This window comes from Apium graveolens, chromosome 1, assembly GCF_009905375.1.
Source record: "Apium graveolens cultivar Ventura chromosome 1, ASM990537v1, whole genome shotgun sequence".
In the NCBI taxonomy this organism is placed as follows: Eukaryota; Viridiplantae; Streptophyta; class Magnoliopsida; order Apiales; family Apiaceae; genus Apium; species Apium graveolens.
Genome location: NC_133647.1, coordinates 5,242,944 through 5,261,460, shown reverse-complemented (window position 1 = coordinate 5,261,460; position 18,517 = coordinate 5,242,944). Strand labels below are relative to the sequence as shown.

The window sequence follows — 18,517 nt, the reverse complement described above, 5'->3', positions numbered from 1 at the left end:
ATGATATTCCAACTTACTATCGATTGTAAATCCATAAGAAAACTAACAAGTGAGAAAATAAGGCAATAATCAATATTTGAGCAGCCTATCTCTGATCAGGTAAAGAGAATTTTCCTCGTTCTCCTGTGGTAGAAGTCCCATATTTATACCTGTTTCAAATATTGTCGATGCCGCATCCTAATTCTGATTAATTTTTATTGGTTCAAGTACTTTGAGACCTACTCCATACTTTTTCCTTCTCCTTTTGAGGTTTTGAAAGCTTTATTCTTTTTATTTGTAGAATGCTTTCTAGGGTGACCCCTATTGCTATTGATTTGAAGTGAATGCAGGTTCTTGATGATTGAAGGCCGCGAGAAATACTTGCTTAAGAGATCATCTCCTACACTATCCTCCAGTAGTTTTGTTTTATTATTACATGTATTATGAGATAATGAGGCCTCCATATCTGATACATCCCTTGTTTGTCAGTTCCACATATCTTTTTTGGTCACCTCCCCGTCCATATTATCCCGTTCTCTTGAAGTGCAATGATTGATTAGCGAGTCATTAGTTTCCACGTGACTACCTTCTGAGTCTAAGGATAGTTTATCATTATTTTACTATTCCTCACTGTTTAGAATTTGTGCATCTAGTGTTTCAATTTCTACATGTGCATCATCAATCTCTGAATCATCCGAGTTCATAGAAATGTCACCGTCTTGCACCAAGTTCTCTTCATGGTCTGACAAGTCCCCCCTTGTGTACTGAAACTTGGAGTTTCCGGTACTTCCATATCCAATTCATCACTTGTTGATTATACATGAGTTAACTTTTCTGCTAAAGTTATCACCCAGTGAATCTCATTGAAAGATATGCTTATAGCCTCATAAATATTATTCAAGACTTTTGTTTCGATGTAGAGGCAGGGAGCTTGGTAAAAATCGTTTTCATCAATAATAGGGGTGTAATGGATGACTCGTCCAATAGCACTGAATACAACATTAAAATTTTCCTTTGTCCATAGAGTAATAGCCAAACCCCTATATTCAATCCATGTTCTTCTTAACGGAATCATATCTCGCTAATTTGCCTTTCTCATATCTTTGAACCCGATTTCTAGATAATCTAGGTCCACATTTTCCAGATTATCCTCCAAGAAAAAGTAAGCTAGGAAAGTATGACCGAAGATCCCTCTAACATAGACTTATTTGAAGCCTAATCCTTCAACTAGTGCACTAACCGATTCCACCTTTTCCTTTTAACAGTTTTAAGGATGACACATGTCTCAAGCTCTGACTCAAACGTCTTATTAAGTTACAGGAGTATACCTTCTTCTTAAGTTTTGACTGTCTGAACTTAAGAATTCCTTAGTTTTTTATTCTCCCCTTTATGATTGTTAAGAAGTTTTGGGAACTTGATGTTTGGTTGAAATAGGGCTCTTTGGTTGCCTTGTGTTGTCCATTTTTATCCTTTCCTCGACTCCTACTCTTGTCGGTGTCAAATACAATTTATCCTTATTCAATTGTGTACCATGGAATTTTTTTCATCAATATTTGGCATTCTACTCATTTTCCATTACAATAAATCCATATCATCTATTATTTTTGTCCCTTTTACTGGGCAAAATTATATATCTAACTTTGCCTTTCTCCAGTAGAAACTTCCATAGATCTTTTGCTTGTATGTTTTCACCAAAGCTAGTTAGAAATATAATTTTGTTATCCATTTTAGAAGACGAACGTACCTGCACACTAAGCTTAAGGACCGGGCTCTAGATAGTTGATTTTTTTAATAATATAATATAAAATGGATGTTGAGTTTGACACTTGATAACCTATATTAATACAATGAAAGTGAATGAGGTATGTGGGAGAAATGTATGACCACGTGAAAGTGAAGAGATCCGAATTTTTTTTAGTGTCAAAAATTGTATGCAGCAAGCTCTTTATATAACTCCAAGAGGAGCCCACTAAAATTTAAAATATATATGTTTAAAATTTTAAACATAATTTAAAATTTTACACCTAATTTTTTTAGAACGTAAAGAGTTTCATATAAAAAATTCAATTATATATATACATGACAACTAAGAGGGGAATACATAAGCTACTAGTTACATGTTAGTAGTTTATTTACATATAAGCTTGATGTGTAAATTTAAATCTAAGATATAAATACAAAAAAATTGAGGTTAGTCCCCAATAAAACACGTTGATTATCAAACCTATTAAGGATTTGCTGACGCATGTACGGATCCGGATCCAGCAAAGTTTCCACCGAAGTTTCCACCGAAGGAACCTCTTAGAGAACCTGAACCAAACAAATTTCCTCCATGAGCTCCACTAGCACCACCTCCCGCACTTCCCGATGCACCACCACTTGCGCTTCCACTTCCACCACCGCTTACGCTTCCCGATGCACCCCCACTCGCGCTTCCACTTCCACCACCGCTTGCACTTCCCGATGCAGCACCGCCAGCACTACCACCTCCACCACCGCTTACGCTACCTCCTGCACCACCGCTTGCGCTACCTCCTGCACCACCGCTTGCGCTTCCACCTGCACTACCGTGTCCAGCACTACTTATACTGCCACCTGCACCTCCGCTTGCACTTCCGCCTGCACTACCGCTTGCACTTCCGCTTGCACCACCACTTGCACTACCTCCTGCACCACTACTTGCACTTCCACCAGCACCACCGCCTATACCGCCACTTGCACTACCGCTTGCATTTCCAGATGCGCCACCGCCTCCACTGGCTGATGCGCCACCTTGTCCAATACCACTTGCACTTCCGCTTGCACCACCACTAGCAGATGCACCACCTTTCGCACCGCCACTTGCACCACCACTTGCACCACCGCTTACACTACCACTTGCACTTCCACTAGCACCCCCGCCTGCGCTTCCACTTGCTCCACCACTTGCACTTCCACCTAAACTACCGCCCGCGCTTCCACTTGCACCACCTCCTCCGCTTCCGCTTGCACCACCTCCTACGCTTCCGCTTGCTCCACCACTTGCACTTCCACTCAAACTACTATTTGCGCTTCCGCTTGCACCACCGCCTGCTCCACCACTTGCACCACCGCCTGCGCTTCCGCTTGCTCCACTACTTGCACTTCCACTCAAACTACTATTTGCGCTTCCGCTTGCACCACCGCCTGCACTTCCGCTTGCACCACCGCCTACGCTTCCGCCTAAACTACCGCCTGCACTTCCGCTTGCAGCACCTCCCGCGCTTCCACCTGCACCACCGCCTACGCTTCCGCCTGCCCCTCCACTTGCTTTTCCACCTAAACTACTACTTGCACCACCGCCTGCACTTCCACTTGCTCCACCACTTGCACTTCCACCTAAGCTACCGCCCGCGCTTCCGCTTGCACCACCGCCTGCGCTTCCACTTGCTCCACCACTTGCACTTCCACCTAAACTACCGCTCGCGCTTCCGCTTGCACCACCTCCCGCGCTTCCGCCGGCACTTCCGCTTACACCACCAGCTCCACCAGAAGATGCACCACCACTTCCACCACCGCTTATACTACCAGCGGCATTTCCACTAGCGCTACCACCTCCGGCGGTGGATGCATCACCTTTTGCGCTACCACTTGCACCAGCGCTTGCGCTACCACTTGCACCACCGCTTGCGCTACCACCTCCACCGGCCGATGCATCTAGACCGCCACCTCCGCTGGCCGATGCATCTAGACCGCCACCCCCATTGACCGATGCATCTAAACCACCTCCTCCATTGGCAGATGCATCTACACCTCCACCTCCATTGGCAGCTGCATTACCACCGCCCAGAATGGCACCGCCAAGACCAGCGCTAGCATTGAAACCCCCAGCAATTGCACCAGCTATATTCGCAGAAAGCTTGGCCATTGCAGTGCCATCTATTGAAGGGTGATTACCAGGTTCCGTGATATAAGCAGCAAAAGCTTTATAAATGGACAATGCATTTTGTATCAATTTTGAACAATCAATATTTTTCGCAGCTACTTGTAAGACTTTGTTGGTGAGTTTAATTCCACTGCCATCGCATTTGGCTATGCAACCACTAGCTGTGTTCAATAAATCAGGTATTCCAGGTAAATCAACTTTTTGTGACAAACACGAACCTGCTTTGCCCATACTATCAATTGCAGTTTTGTATTCTCTTGCACAAATTGCAAGGCTTTGTCTTACAGCTGGATCAGCAATAATCTGAGCCTTCATATTCAGCGAGAAATTAATTACATCAAACGTCGCCATTGCTGCTTTACTAGCAGCTTGAACCGCGAGAATAGTGATATCACACGGATTCACCAACGGATTATTTGCTATAATACCAAGAGTCTTTGCACAAAGTGGTGGTGCAGGAGTTGCCAAACACGCCTTTTTAATAAGAGCTAGGGTTGCACCTCGTTGGACTGCATGTGCATGTGGACCGAAGGTTGCCAACGTGCATTTGGGTTGCATTATCAGACATACTGCAAGAAACAGGCAAAAGATTGGTTTCGTTGTCATCGTCATTTTAAAGGCAAGTATGGGAGGTAGGAAGGTAATGTTAATAACTGGGTGGTGAGATAGTGCTCTTTATAAAGAAATTTGGAAGCAATGAAAGGAGAAGAGAGGATTGCGCTGATACAATCTAGATCATGTAGTTTATGGATGTAATGAAATTTCTAAAGAAAGAATGGTACTGGTCAATTGCATGGTTGTTTGAGGTCCTTAATTCAACTAGCTTAATTAGTGTTTAAGAGAGTTTGATTAGTGTACTACCCTAATTCATTGGAGTATGATTGGTTAAATATTAGGCATTAGTCTGATCTCTAACATTTATAGTATGTCACCATAAAAAAATAGAACGAATGAGGAGAAGTACGAATTAATGTAAGTATTGTGTTATCATATTTAATGAAAATTAAAAATTTGTTTTATGAATTTAATTATTTTATAAACAACTGATATAAATAAATTATATAATTTAAGATCAAAAAATCACTTGTTAAAAATTAAAACTGTATTCTAAGTTTCTAACTATACATATTTACATTCTAGAACAATTTTTTTTGACAAAAATCTAGAAAAACTTAACTAAAAAGAGCCATTTTTAACAAAGAATTGTTCATAATAACAAATGTTAAAGTGAGTAAAATGTTGCTTCGTCTCATTAACTGTATTAACCAATCTTTTGCATATAACGAAGCTCAGAGTTCTTTCAGACAGTTATATTCCCAACCAAACCAAGCTCAGAGCTCAAAAGCGACAGTGTTTTAAAAGCAGTTGGATTTGTGACAAAACCGACCATCAAACCCGACCGTAGCTTGCTTTTGAAAAGCTTTCATAGTTACTTTCTCGTTAAGGTGAGATACATTCATGACTTCATACAATAGAGTTGCAGTTAAGAGTCATATCTATGAGAAGATGTGGAAGATAAGTTGTGTTTTTCTTATTGCAATGCATTTTATGATTAAAGGTTCTCTTATCCATTTAAAAAGATATAATAAGTTGGTATAAGCCTAGCTAATTTTATTGTATGGTTATCAGTTAATGTAGACAGAGTGCTAGTATCCGTTCAACATAAATTTTCAATAGAGGCAAAAATCGAACTCAAGACATGAGAACGACAATATATAACTTTATCGCTTGAGCTTACTCTCATGAAGTAGTTAGAATCACATATTATAATGTACTTTATAATGTACTAAGAGTCTTTTCATGCCTAAGTAAATGCTTTCTATACATATTACAGTGAGGGGAAGAAACTATAACAAGAATTATGGAATGGACAGATATATATTGTATACACGTTTAGAATTTTATTAGTAATTGGATAAAACTAAAAAAATAGGTAATAAAAAACTAATCCTAATTACAGTGATCATAGTCCTGTACATTGTGGTAATTAAATATGTACATCCCAGTCTTTTAACTGTTCTGGAATATTACATTAGTGTCAGTAGCTTTCTGTTTGAAATTTGAGGAGCACTAGCTGCAGGAGCCCCGCCTCCCATCAAAGCATCACCGCCTCCCTGCACAGAAGCATCACCTCCTCCTCCCTGCACATCAGCACTGCTGCCTCCTGCAGAAGGTGCACCAGCGCCTCCCTGCACATCTGCACCTCCGCCTCCTGCAGCAGGTGCCCCTCCGCCTCCCTGCACATCAGCACTGCCACCTCCTGCAGCAGCTGCACCACCGCTTCCCTGCACAGAAGCACCCCCGCCTCCCTTCATAGAAGCACCGCCTTTAAAAAGACCACCACCTTTAAAAAGACCACCTGCGCCACCTCCACCACTTGCAGCACCGCCTTTAAAAAGACCACCTGCACCACCGCCTTTAAAAAGACCACCTGCGCCACCTGCACCACTTGCACCACCTTCTGCGCCACCTTCACCACTTGCGCCACCTTCACCACCTGCAGGTGCAGCACCTGCACCACCTGCAGTTGCAGCACCTGCACCACCTGCACCACCTGCAGTTGCAGCACCTGCACCACCTGCAGCACCTGCACCACCTGCAGCACCTGCACCACCTGCAGCACCGCCTTTAAAAAGACCACCGCCTTTAAAAAGACCACCCGCACCACCTCCACTATTTGCAGCACCGCCTTTAAAAAGACCACCTGCACCACCGCCTTTAAAAAGACCACCTGCGCCACCTGCACCGCTTGAACCACCTTCACCGCCAGCACCACCTGCGCCACCTGCACCAGCTGCACCAGCTTCAACACCTGCAGCACCAGCTTCACCACCTGCAGCACCACCAGCACCTGCACCACCAGCATCACCTGCACCAGCTGCACCATCTTCACCACCTGCAGCACCAACAGTACCTGCACCACCTGCAGCACCAGCAGTACCTGCACCACCTGCCCCACCTGCAACACCGCCTTTGAAAAGACCACCGCCTTTTAAAAGACCACCTCCACCACCTTCACCACCTGCAGCACCGCCTTTAAAAAGACCACCTGCAGCACCGCCTTTTAAAAGACCACCTGCACCACCGCCTCCCAAAGCACCTGCACCGGCTTTTTTCGGGTCATGATTAGGGTTAAGAATAAAATTGGAAAAAACATTAAAAATCTCCAGGGAATTCTTGATCAATTTCGAACAATCCACATTTTTCGAAGCAATTTGTACGACTTTATGAAAATTTTTAACTCCACTAGATTCACATTTGCCTGCAGCATCTAAAGCCGCGTGCAAAAAATTCGGAACTTGAGCCATATTAACATTTTGTGTCAATGAAGAACTTGCATTATTCATATTATCAATCACAGCCTTATATGCTTCAGCACAAACCGAAAGGCTCTGTTTTACAGCTGGATCCGACACAAGTTGGACATCAACAGTTAATGACATATTAATCAGGTCAAATGTCGCAACAGATGTTTTGACAGCAGCCTGAACCGCTGTGGTAGCAATATTTTTCTGATTCAGATACGGACTATTTGCTATCGCGCTGAGAGTTGAAGAACAAAGTGGCGGTGAACTGGTTGCTTGACATGCAGTTCGAATGAGAGACTCTTTTCCAGCATTTTGGACCGGTTGTTGTGCTTCTGCTGGTGCTTGTGCTGCTGCATAGTGGGATTGAAATATTAAACATAATGCAAGAGGGACGAGAACAAATGATTTCGTCATAATCAATTTTATCAAGTAATAAAATGATCTGGCTGTTGAGGAAATTAATTTAATGTTGAAAAAGTATGTAATACAGGGTAACTAAAGGAGGAGAGACGATTGCGGTATGCAAAATAGATGGATGTAATAATAGATTTTCTCATAAAAAATTTAGGAACATTTTTATGGTTTATATTTATCTTTTTCCTGCCCTACGTATTGGATTGTTTCTATACACTAGTGCTTGCCAATAACGAGATTTTTTATTTACAAATATGATTTATAGCCTTAAAATGAGTATCTGTTCACGATTGGGAGTTTGTGGATGAATTGGACGACACATATACTTAAACTGATGGGAGTAGTGATAATGCTAAGAATGAGAATGGTAATACTCCTAATTATAGTAACATGTCAGCTAGTGGAAAGTCGAACTGTGATTCTTACAGTGACTTGAGTGATTGGATTGAAGACTTAGATCTCACCCGACAGCAAGAATTCGATAACAAGCATTAACAGTTAGATGAATTGCCTCAGGTGCCCGACATTGGCACAGATAAGGAGAAGTGCTCCACAAGATCTGATAAAGAGGTGAACATCACAAATTCTCAACCAAATTCCCCGATCCCTGCTATTGAGCATGAATATTTTGGTTCCATCTGTCTGGAAGCCTAGAGACAGTGAACAAAGTACGTTAATCTCTGAAATGAATGGTGCATCTACTGAGATTTTCTCTCTGCAAACTTAAAATGAAGTTCAGAATTCTGACAAATGTTTGTCTAACGTGGTTAATGGCTTGAAAAAACTCAAAATTAGCAAGTTGATCAAGGCATACAACAGAAATGTGATTGAAGAGGCAAATCAGATTTTGGAGTCGGGATAATTAATGGGCTTGGTAATTGAAGGCACAGAGGAAGAAGCGTTGAATAACATCATCAAGTCTATTTAAACTTGGTTTTATCTGATACTCACTTATTAAAGTTTTCTATGGATTGCACTTCATTAATGAGTTGGAACGTGTGAGGTTTGGCTTCTTCTATCAGTAGAAATAACGTCAAAAGATTTGTTCAGACGCACAAGCCGGGGGTAGTTTTTCTCCAAGAGGCATTGTGCAATATTCAAGATGATTGTTTGAAGTATTCAATGGGTGTGTTTGATAACTCCTGCTTCAAAGAAGTTCCTTCTAATGGCTTGCTAGGAGGTCTAGTAATTTTTCGGGATCCATCAATGATTACTGTTGAGAGAGTGGAATGTTGCAGGCATTGGATTATAATCAGTGGTTTGTTGTCGTTCAATGCTAAATTTTTGATTCTTAACATCTATGTGCCTCATCAGTCTAATGAAAAGAAAATTGTTTGGAATAGACTGTCTGAAATCATAGCACTAAATTAAGATTCTTGCGTGTGCCTAATTGGAGACTTCAACTGTGTCAGAACTCCGGAAGAAAGAAAAGGTTGTCAATATAACATTAAGGTGTTAGAAGAAGGTCCCAATAGGATCATATATTTAACACTCCCCCTCACTCGAAAGCCCATTTATGGGTCGAAGAGTGGAACATCGGCACCCATCTTTGGGGTATCAATTGCCTTTAGTGTCCACATTAAATTGTGAGAATGTTGGGGGTGGCTGGGAATCGAACCTTAGTCCTCCCGCCAGCCTAAGCTCTGATACCATGTTGAGTAACCAACTCATCTAAAACCTTAAGGTGTTAGAGGAAGGCTCCAATAGGATCATATATTTAACAACTTTCAATAGTTTCATTTCAAGTATTGAGTTGCATGGTGTTAAGGTCAATAGTTCGATATTCACGTGGTCCAGCCCCGATAAAATACTCAGCAAGTTAGATAGATTGTTGCTGAATTGGAAAGGGGCAATGGAGGGCAACTGGGAAGTTTGTACTTTGGATTCAAAGAATTCAGATCACAGGGCTATACTACTAGTAAGTAACAAACCGAACTGGGGTCCTAAACCTTTTAAGTTCTTTGACTGCTGGATGGAAAATACTGATTTTGTAAAGGAGTTATCTTTTAAATAAACACAGTTGGGTAGCATGGATATGCAGGGAAAGTTAAGAAGTATTACAAGGCATGTTAAGTTATGGAATAATGAGGTTAATGGTGATCTGAATGCACATATAACTCAGTTAGAAAATCTCCAATTCACCCAGGAGTTTCTAATGTTAGAATCCTCTAGAAAAGCTGTCCAAACTATATGAGATTAGAGCTCACATGTTGAGTCAAAAGGCAAGATTGAAGGAGACCGTAACACTAGGTTCTCCCATAATTGGATAAAGTACAGATGGAACAAAAATCAGATTCTCAAGATATCAAGGAACAATCAAGTATGCACAAATCCTACTGATATCAGTGAAACATTCTCTGAGCATTTTAAGTCTTTTTATCACGAAAAATTAAAATTCGAGGTTTTTTCTCTGGGTGATCTTCAACTGAATAGATTGAGTGACTAAGAATCCAAATATCTAGCTGGGGATGTCTCTCTTTTGGAACTTGAGGAAGCATTGAGACAAAGTCCATCAAACAAGGCACCTTGCCCGGATGGCTTTTGCATGGAGTATATGAAGAAGATGTGGGAGGTGATTAGATTGGACGTTTTCTCAATGATCAGCTGCTTCTTTAAAACAGGAAATCTGCCTGCAAGTGCAAATTCTTCTTTTGTTACTTTAATTCCAAAGAGCTCAAATCCTATTAAGGTGACGGATTTCAGACCTATAAGCCTTATAAACTCTTCTTGTATGAAGCTAATTACAAAGATTTTGACTATTAGGCTAAATTAACTTCTGCAGAAGCTTGTGTCAATCAATTAGTCTGGCTTCTTGAAAGGTAGGCAAACAACTGATAGTATTTAGTAGATGCAGAAGTGATTAAAGGATTAGAAGCAGGCAAGAATGAAGGTATAGTGCTGAAATTTGACATTGAAAAAGCGTTTGACGCAATTGACTGGGAATTTTTGTTCCAATGCAAGGTCTCACACGAGGCGACCCTATTTTTCCATTACTTTTTAATTTGGTTGTTGAAGTTCTTCATGTTCTTTTGAGTAAAGGGGAAGCTCTTGGTTTCTTTAAAGCTCTGACAGTTAACGGGCACGGTTTCACCATCTCACCTTCAGTACAGTGATGATACTATCATCTTTATTAACAATGATACAATGTCAATCATGGACATCAAATGTATCCTCCAGATTTATCAGCCTATGACTGGTCTTAAGGTAAATTTTGGCAAAAGTCTGCTATATGGTTATCATGAGCGTCTGCTGAATTTGTAACTTTAGGCCAGCTTGCTAGGGTATGAGGTTTGTGTGGGTGACATAAACTATCTTGGTGCTAACATCAGCTCCTCTTCAAAATCAGTTAAATCCTGGGACTCTTTACTGGTAAAGGTGGTTTGGGTGTGGTTTCTTTGAGACAGAGAAATCTAGTACTGCTCTTTTTATGGTGGTGGAGGGGTCGGAAGGAGAAAAGCTCATTTTGGAATAAGTTCCTATGTGCAAAATATGAAAACGCAGTACTAGACTTTCAGAATCTAAGATGTACAACTGTTACATCTTCTATAGTCAGTGACATACAATCAGTAGCAGCTATTCAACCAAAGCGGAAAGTTAATGACGGTAAATTAACCTTATTCTGGGAGGACTACTGGATCGGTGATTAACCTTTAAATGTAATATACCCTAATGGTATTACCTCTCTTCTTTCAAGTTCTTAACTATCAAGTTCCAAAATGCATGGAAGTTGGCACTCAAGGGTTGCATCACAGCAAGTGCTTATCAAGCAGAAATAATTTTTTGAATACGATTCATAGTATATTTGAGCTCACTTGCATGGTTGATGGCTCTTTCATGACTGATGGCCTTAATATACACTCTGCTAGCGTTGGAGGAATGATTCGAGCTTACGATCCAATAGAAGCGAGAAATGCAGCTATTGAGTATGTTATAGAAAGTGTTGTGTCATCCATGTTTTAAAATCGTGATTTTGGCATTTGTTCAGATTCAATTGTGGTTGTTGAGACAGTACAGCAAAAGGTACAATGGGTGCATGACCAAATTTAAATTTAAATCTTCTTCAATTGTACCTAGAAAATATAATGCAGAGGCAGATAAATTTGCTAAAGAGGGAGCCTCTAGGCATAGTATCATTATAGTTTGGTTGTGACTATGACAAATGCAGGTTGTGAGACTTTTGCAGAGTTTCTTATGCTGTGCTGGGGCTTATGGAATGGAAGGAACAGAAAATTCCATGAAAATGTAGATTTGCAGCCTGAGGCAATCATTCGAATGTCGAAAACATTGTTATCTGATTTTAGAAGAGCTAATGTTCCTGAACAGAGTGGAAGTAATGATAATTCAACTTTAAATTTGAAGTGGAAACCTCCTCCGCGGGGTATTATTAAAGTGAATTCTGATGCATCGTGATTGGTGTCTAATCTAAAGGCTGGTTTGGGTTTGAATCCAGTCCTGTTTTGCCACCTTTGTCGTTCATTTTGCCGGTCTACCCACGTTTTAGTTCAAGTTTCCGGATTGCCTATGTTTTTGGTTTTCTCTCTTTATTCTCTTTCCTGTATTGCACAATCTTCTTTTTATCACTTTTATTATTTTATTTAATAAGCTAATTTTAACTAATTTATTTATTTATAAATTAACTAATTTAAAATTTTACTAAAATAAAATTAAAATTAAATTAAAACATGATATATTAGAATAAATGCGTGCATACATATTTAAAAACTACATTACATAAGTATTAAAAAAATACATCACACAAACATTAAAATAAAATACATTACAAGAAAAATAAAATACATAACAAAACAAATTAAAATATAAATAATTAATAGATATCAAATACTAATGACGATATTCAGGGCATCGTGAACTACATCTTGTATGCCCTTCTTGTCCGTATTTTCCACACACTATCATCTTTCGAGGGTTGTCCATTTCAGTACGAATACGTGAGCTTTGACCCCTCTGTCCACGCTTATTTTTTTCTTCTTTGTGGCTTCATCAGCAATAAGAACCCCGTACATCTCCCAATTATTTGCTAGTGGAAATGTCAAATATGCCTGATTAGAGATTGGGTTAAATTCGTACTTCCATATTTCACAAAGCGTTGATAGATTATGATGTTCAATGTAGTGCTTCCAATCTAGGATGCAAGTCAAACAACCTGCCAAAATATGTGAACATGGAAAATGATATCGGCTCCATTTTCCACGGGAGCAAAAACCTCTATAGAGATCCACATTATGTTTGTTACCACCTTTCCAAGATCCATTCTTGGTTTTGTATTGTGCAGTAATGATTTCGAAGACACCCCTTTGTTCATTGTAGGGAATAACCCTATGTGCAGATGCTTTTTTCTCGACAGTTTCAAATAACTCCCTTGATTTTTTGCAATAAATTTGACCATTTTGAAGATCATCTAAAGTTTGGGTTCTTCTCTGGGCAACTAACTTCACAGATCGATAATATATGTACTCCACCATTGCTGTGACTGGTAGAAATCGAGCAGAACGTAAAAGACCATTAAAACTCTCAATCATGTTTGTTGTTGCTTGGCCATAACGATAACCTCCATCATGAGACATAGTCCACATTTTCAGTGGAATCTTTCCCAACCATCTTTCTGCACCGGGATTAAGCTCCCTAATTCGCGCCATTGCTGTCTCAAATTTTCGTAACTGAGATGTATTACCAGCCGCCCAACACAACATCTTCAAATGTGGACCTGGAAAAGTTGAACAGAAATTGCTACGTACATGCAACAAACAAAATCGATGTATGTCCCACTCACCAGCAAATCCACTTTCCATCCTTTTCATGGCCTCGATGATTCCAAGATGTCTGTCAGAAATTATGCACACACCTTTTCTATTTTGACATACATATATTCGAAGGTGGTACAAAAACCAAGACCAAATGACAGTTGATTCTTCATGAACTAAGCCATATGCAACAGGATACTGTTGATTATTTGAATCAGATCCCATTGCAACTAATAGCTTCCCATTATATTTTCCTTTTAAAAAGGTACCGTCAACGCTGATAACAGGTCGGGCATGCTGCCATCCGTCAATCATTGGCTTAAATGCCCACCAAACACGTTTGTACATAAATGTGTTGGGCTTTGTAACATCAGCTTCAACATCAATTAAAGCAACTGTGCCTGGATTAAAATGCATTACAACACTAAGAAATGTAGGAAGTTTATTATAGGAAGTCATCTAATCGCCATAAACATCTGATATTGCCTTTTGTTTTCCAATCCACGCCTTCTTATAAGTAACATTGTAGTTGTACATGGATGTTATTTGACTCATGATGTTATTTACTTTCAAATATGGACTCTCTGTAACCTGATTGATACAAACATAGAGAAAGTATAATAATGCAATATAAAGTTAGCACAACTATATAATGAAAAAATTAGTATACTTACTTGTTGTTTAATTACATTCGCAATCATCCTAGATGTGAGTTGCTTGTGATCTCGTTGAAGTGTCCTCAAAATACAGTTATGTTCAGCGGGTAGTTTAGTGATTACAAAAAAACCAGATCGCTTTGATTTCATAACTCGAATTCTCCATGGACAATCTTCCACAACACATTTTGCCTCATACCGTGTTGTATCACTCTTTATAACATGATAATCCCCAGAATTTTTTATGTGATTTGATTTAACAACACTTATTGCAGTTTGCTTATCTACAAAATTTTGACCTTCAAATAAATCGTTATCAAGTGGATTAACGTTTGAACAATTACCTGATGAGACGTTAATTTCTTCAGTTGTAAATCATAGGGCAGTTGGAATATGTTCATTATCATTATCGGTATTGTGATCTGAATCATCTTGCTCGTCATTGTCTATTTCATCGCCTTCAGATACATCCGTTTCCGACTCATGTTGATAGTCTTACTCATCATCAACACCACTTAAATTATATATAGCATTTGATCTTGCTATTTCATTGAGAAGAAAAGAATTCACCTGTAAAAAGAACAATATTAGTGATAAACATATGAAATTCATAATAATAGAATTGTGAAAAAACTAACCTTATGAGTTTGTTTGATTTTGCAAACACGGTGGAAGTTATTTATAGAATGAATTCATACAAGTAATAATAATTTGAAGTGACAACACACTGAAAAGCTGAAAATAATTTATTTAAAAAGTTGATGTAAATTGATTTTTGAGTTAAGAAAGTCCACTTCAAAAGTTGGATTTGACAATGCACTGTAAATGGTTGTAATAATGATAATTTAAAATTAAAAAAAATTCATATATAATATTTTGAATTATATATTGAAAGGAAAAAATTATTAAAATAATTTATATGATCATTTTTCTTTGATTATTTAATTTAAAATCTATTTTTTATTAGTAAAATATTCAGTTAACAATTATTCAAATATTAAGTGAGTTTTAAATATAAAATTATTACTTAAAATAATATTGTAATTTAATAGACATAATTTTAAAGATAAAAATAATACAAAATAAAAAGAATTAAAATTATAAATGCATGCATGTCCATCTAAGTTACTGTTTATTTTGTTTATTTGAGTAAAAGTGGTGAACGAATGAAGTGAGGTGGAGGAGAGGAGAGAGAATGAGAAAATGTGGGTAGTTTGAGAAAGTGAATCAAAACATAGGTAGACTGTTAAAATGAACGGTAAACATGGGAAAAACAGGACCGAATTTGTATGGGTTTTGTATGTCGGGACTCAGAAGGTAAATTTTGGCTGCAGGTGCAAAACCTACATTTGTGGAAGTCTCAGTTATTGAAGCAGAAGCTAAAGGAGTTTTTTTTGCGATTGAGTCTGCATTACAGAGAGGGTTTACAAAGTGTGTAGTGGAGATGGATTCTTTATGTTTAGTAAGAGCATTATCTGAGAACACATGTATCCCATAAATTGCTAATGCGCTAGGTGCTATTAAACGAGTAGCATGTCTATTTATTTCATGCTATTGGACTTTTTTTCGAAGAGGAGGAAATCAGGTTGCTCATGAACTAGGTGCCTGGCTGTTCGAGAAAATCAGAGTGGCTTTTTTATAGATGAGCTCCCAAGGGTGGTGGAAGAAGTATATCTGATATAGTTGATTCGTAGCTTTGCCTCTCTGTACTGGTGATAAAAAAAATAAAAAAAATTAATAAATATTTCAGACCGGGGTTCTAGAAGTCCAGCTCCGATTCAACAGTACACGAAAAACTTATAAAAAGAGCTTTATGTTAAAAGTGGTATTGAATTTAAAGTTCAGCAAAATCAGCCCATAATCTGAGTCAAAAAGAACTATGAATTTTTACTTGGAATTCAATTCTAATTGGGAAATTGTAACATACCCACATCAGGACCCACCAACACATGTCTACTCAGGACGTGAAGAAGGGGCAAGAAAGTAATAATAACAAATAATTAAGGATAAGACGATCTTTTTAGAAGAAATTTGAGAGGTAAAGAAATTGGGAAAAGAATGAAGAAAGGGGCATCGAGACATTAGGTTTATCTTACTATCATGGGAGGGTTTGGCCTCTCGAACGTCATTATAATTGTCTACTCGTTTTAGAGGGGTGTATTCAATCTAGATTTTAAAGAATTGATAATTATTCATAGATTTTGAAAGATTTTTGTTGATTTCAATTCGACATGGATTTTAAGAGAGTTGATGGAAAATGTTGTAGAGTCTTGATGATTTTAGTTGAATTTTTCACAAATCCATCAAAATCGAGTTTATAGAGATTTCAAAAGATTAAAAATGTACTAGCAAATCCATCAAAATCCATAAAATTATCAAATAAAAAAAATTCATGGAATTTTGAATACCATCAAATTTTGATGGATTTTTTAAAATCTAAATTGAATACCATCAGATTTCAAAGGACTTTTTAAAATCTAAATTGAATACCCTCAGATTTTAAAAGACTTTAAACAATCCTGGTTGAATACCATCAGAATTTAAATAATTTGTTAAAATCCAAATTGAATACCCCTTGATTTCAAGAATCCTAAAAAATCCTTTAAAATCTTGATTGAATACACCCCTCTTAGTATATCATTGTAAACACTTTTATTATTAATCAAGAAAGTGTCATGTGATTATTGAGTTTAGTTTAATTATTAGTTGCTTGAGTGATTGAAATGTTACATCACAAGTGGTATCAGATTATCGATCGATGAGGCCTCCAACCGTTACTAAATGAATTGATCAGCTTGAAAAGAAAGCTACATGTCTGGAGGAGAAGATGGCAGAAATGGTAGCAAAGGTGGTGAAAACATCGGTCAATGTGATGAAACAGTTGTTTTCGGAGATACTTGTGGAGGGACAAGCGGGGGAGGCTCGGGAACAAGGAGGTGATTTCAACGAGCTAGCATCGAGGTTGGAAGGCAGAAATAATAGATCTCGTGAACATCAAGAGAAAATGATAAACCTCATCTAGTTAGAGCAGTAAAAGTTTTGTTTAGAGATAAAGTCCACCATGACAAAGTTGTATGTAAAAAAATCCCAAGTCGGTGAAAGGGTGGAAGGTAATGTTGATCAAGCTGGTTCCAATTCAGCAAGCCCATCAATAAGAGAAAATGGAGTAGGTGGAACATGGGTTGTAAGGAACGGGAAAGGAATAATGGGTAACGGAGCAAATTTTGGGGGATATGCTGGATTGGGCAACCATGGTGGCTGTTATAGAGTTGGATGATCGGGTGGTGGACCTGGGCAAGGACCTGGAAATTGGAGGTATAGAAAGCTAGACATGTCCATTTTTGACTGTATCGATTCTTGGGGATGGATACTACGAGTGGAACGATATTTTATTTTTTTATCATTTAGCAGATGTGGAGAAGGTAGAGGCAGTGGCAGTGGCATTGGATCCTTGTGTCGTTAGCTGTTGTTCAATGGTTAGGATTACCTATTAAAGAGTCAGGGGGTTTTGGTGTGTCGTTAGGTAACAGAGAAATGATAAAAGGGAATGGGGTGTGTAATGGGGTGAACATGGATTAGGCATATCTGATGGGGTTTTATATCAAAGTGCACTCTGTTTTTTTAAAAATTATCAAATGGTTACCCGATCTCGACGTGGACTTATTTTGACCACTATAATCACTTTATATATCACTACAATGAATCTTCATAAAATTGATCTAAAATTTAATGAACCGATAATAGGTTTGTTAGAAAAACTAGTAGTAAAGAAGCAAAAAATTCTTTTTATAATTCATGTGACTAGCTCGTCATTTGCTAATTAGGATTCTAATAATTCTCAGTTAATTTTATTTCAAGATTTAACATAGAGACATATATTTTGATTCTAGTGGCCAAAACGAGTCCCCGTGGAGATCAGTTAACCACTTGATAGTTTTTGACAAGAATAGTGGGCACTTTGATATAAAACCTATATCTGATGTAATACTAGGCATACAATAGTTGAAAACATTAGGCCCATTTACATTTAAATTGGAAGATTTTGATGATGTATTTTGAGCTACATTGAAGGGAAACTTGTCCCTAGTTAAGTCGAGAATTTCTTTAAAATCTACGCAACGGAGCTTATGGAATAAGGGGAAAGGTTATTGGATAAAGTTTAATCAGCTTGTAGCCAGCAAGGGGGATGTGACCGGGCTGTAAAAACTGGGCAATGGCATTTCTGGGCTATTACACTATATTATTCGAGAGTATGCATGGGTGTTTGCAGAACCTGATGGGTTGCCACATTCTCGAGGCCACTAACATGCAATTAATCTGAAAAATGAAAGTGAACCAGTTAGGATACGCCTTTATAGATACCCTAAATGCCAGAAAGCTGATATATAATGTTTGATTAAGGAGATGTTAGCAGTAGAAATTGTGCAGCCCTCAAAAAGTTCTTTTTCAAGTCCCGTGTTATTAGTTAAAAAAATATGTGTCATGACGATTTCG

At 38.5% G+C, this 18,517-nt stretch overlaps 2 protein-coding genes across 9 annotated transcripts; both read right to left on the bottom strand.

The window, feature by feature from the left end:
* Window positions 1-5,742: 5,742 nt before the first annotated feature.
* LOC141718999 (uncharacterized) lies at window positions 5,743-7,613 on the bottom strand. Of its 8 annotated transcripts, none has more exons than XM_074521394.1 (3): window positions 6,525-7,613; window positions 6,420-6,488; window positions 5,743-6,380 (listed from the first exon to the last, which is right to left on the bottom strand). In XM_074521394.1, the coding sequence occupies exons 1-3, from the start codon at window positions 7,603-7,605 to the stop codon at window positions 5,911-5,913; spliced, it is 1,620 nt and encodes a 539-aa protein (XP_074377495.1). In that variant the 5' UTR covers window positions 7,606-7,613; the 3' UTR covers window positions 5,743-5,910. The 8 variants fall into 8 exon arrangements, with proteins under 8 accessions (XP_074377495.1, XP_074377508.1, XP_074377512.1 ...); XM_074521407.1 differs by having other exon boundaries at window positions 6,570-7,613; XM_074521411.1 differs by having other exon boundaries at window positions 6,597-7,613.
* Window positions 7,614-12,518: 4,905 nt separating this feature from the next.
* On the bottom strand, window positions 12,519-13,826 carry LOC141720689 (uncharacterized). The gene has a single exon (XM_074523617.1). It carries the CDS (start codon window positions 13,824-13,826, stop codon window positions 12,519-12,521), a length of 1,308 nt encoding a protein of 435 aa, XP_074379718.1.
* Window positions 13,827-18,517: the final 4,691 nt, after the last annotated feature.

Coding starts and splice junctions, on each gene's coding strand:
- LOC141718999 (XM_074521379.1), bottom strand. CDS start 7,605: ATGACGAAATCATTTGTTCTCGTCCCTCTTGCATTATGTTTAATATTT. Junction 6,489..6,524: donor GGGTGGTCTTTTTAAAGGCG/GTGGTCTTTTTA, acceptor CAGGTGGTGCAG/GTGCTGCAGGTGGTGCAGGT.
- LOC141720689 (XM_074523617.1), bottom strand. CDS start 13,826: ATGACTTCCTATAATAAACTTCCTACATTTCTTAGTGTTGTAATGCAT.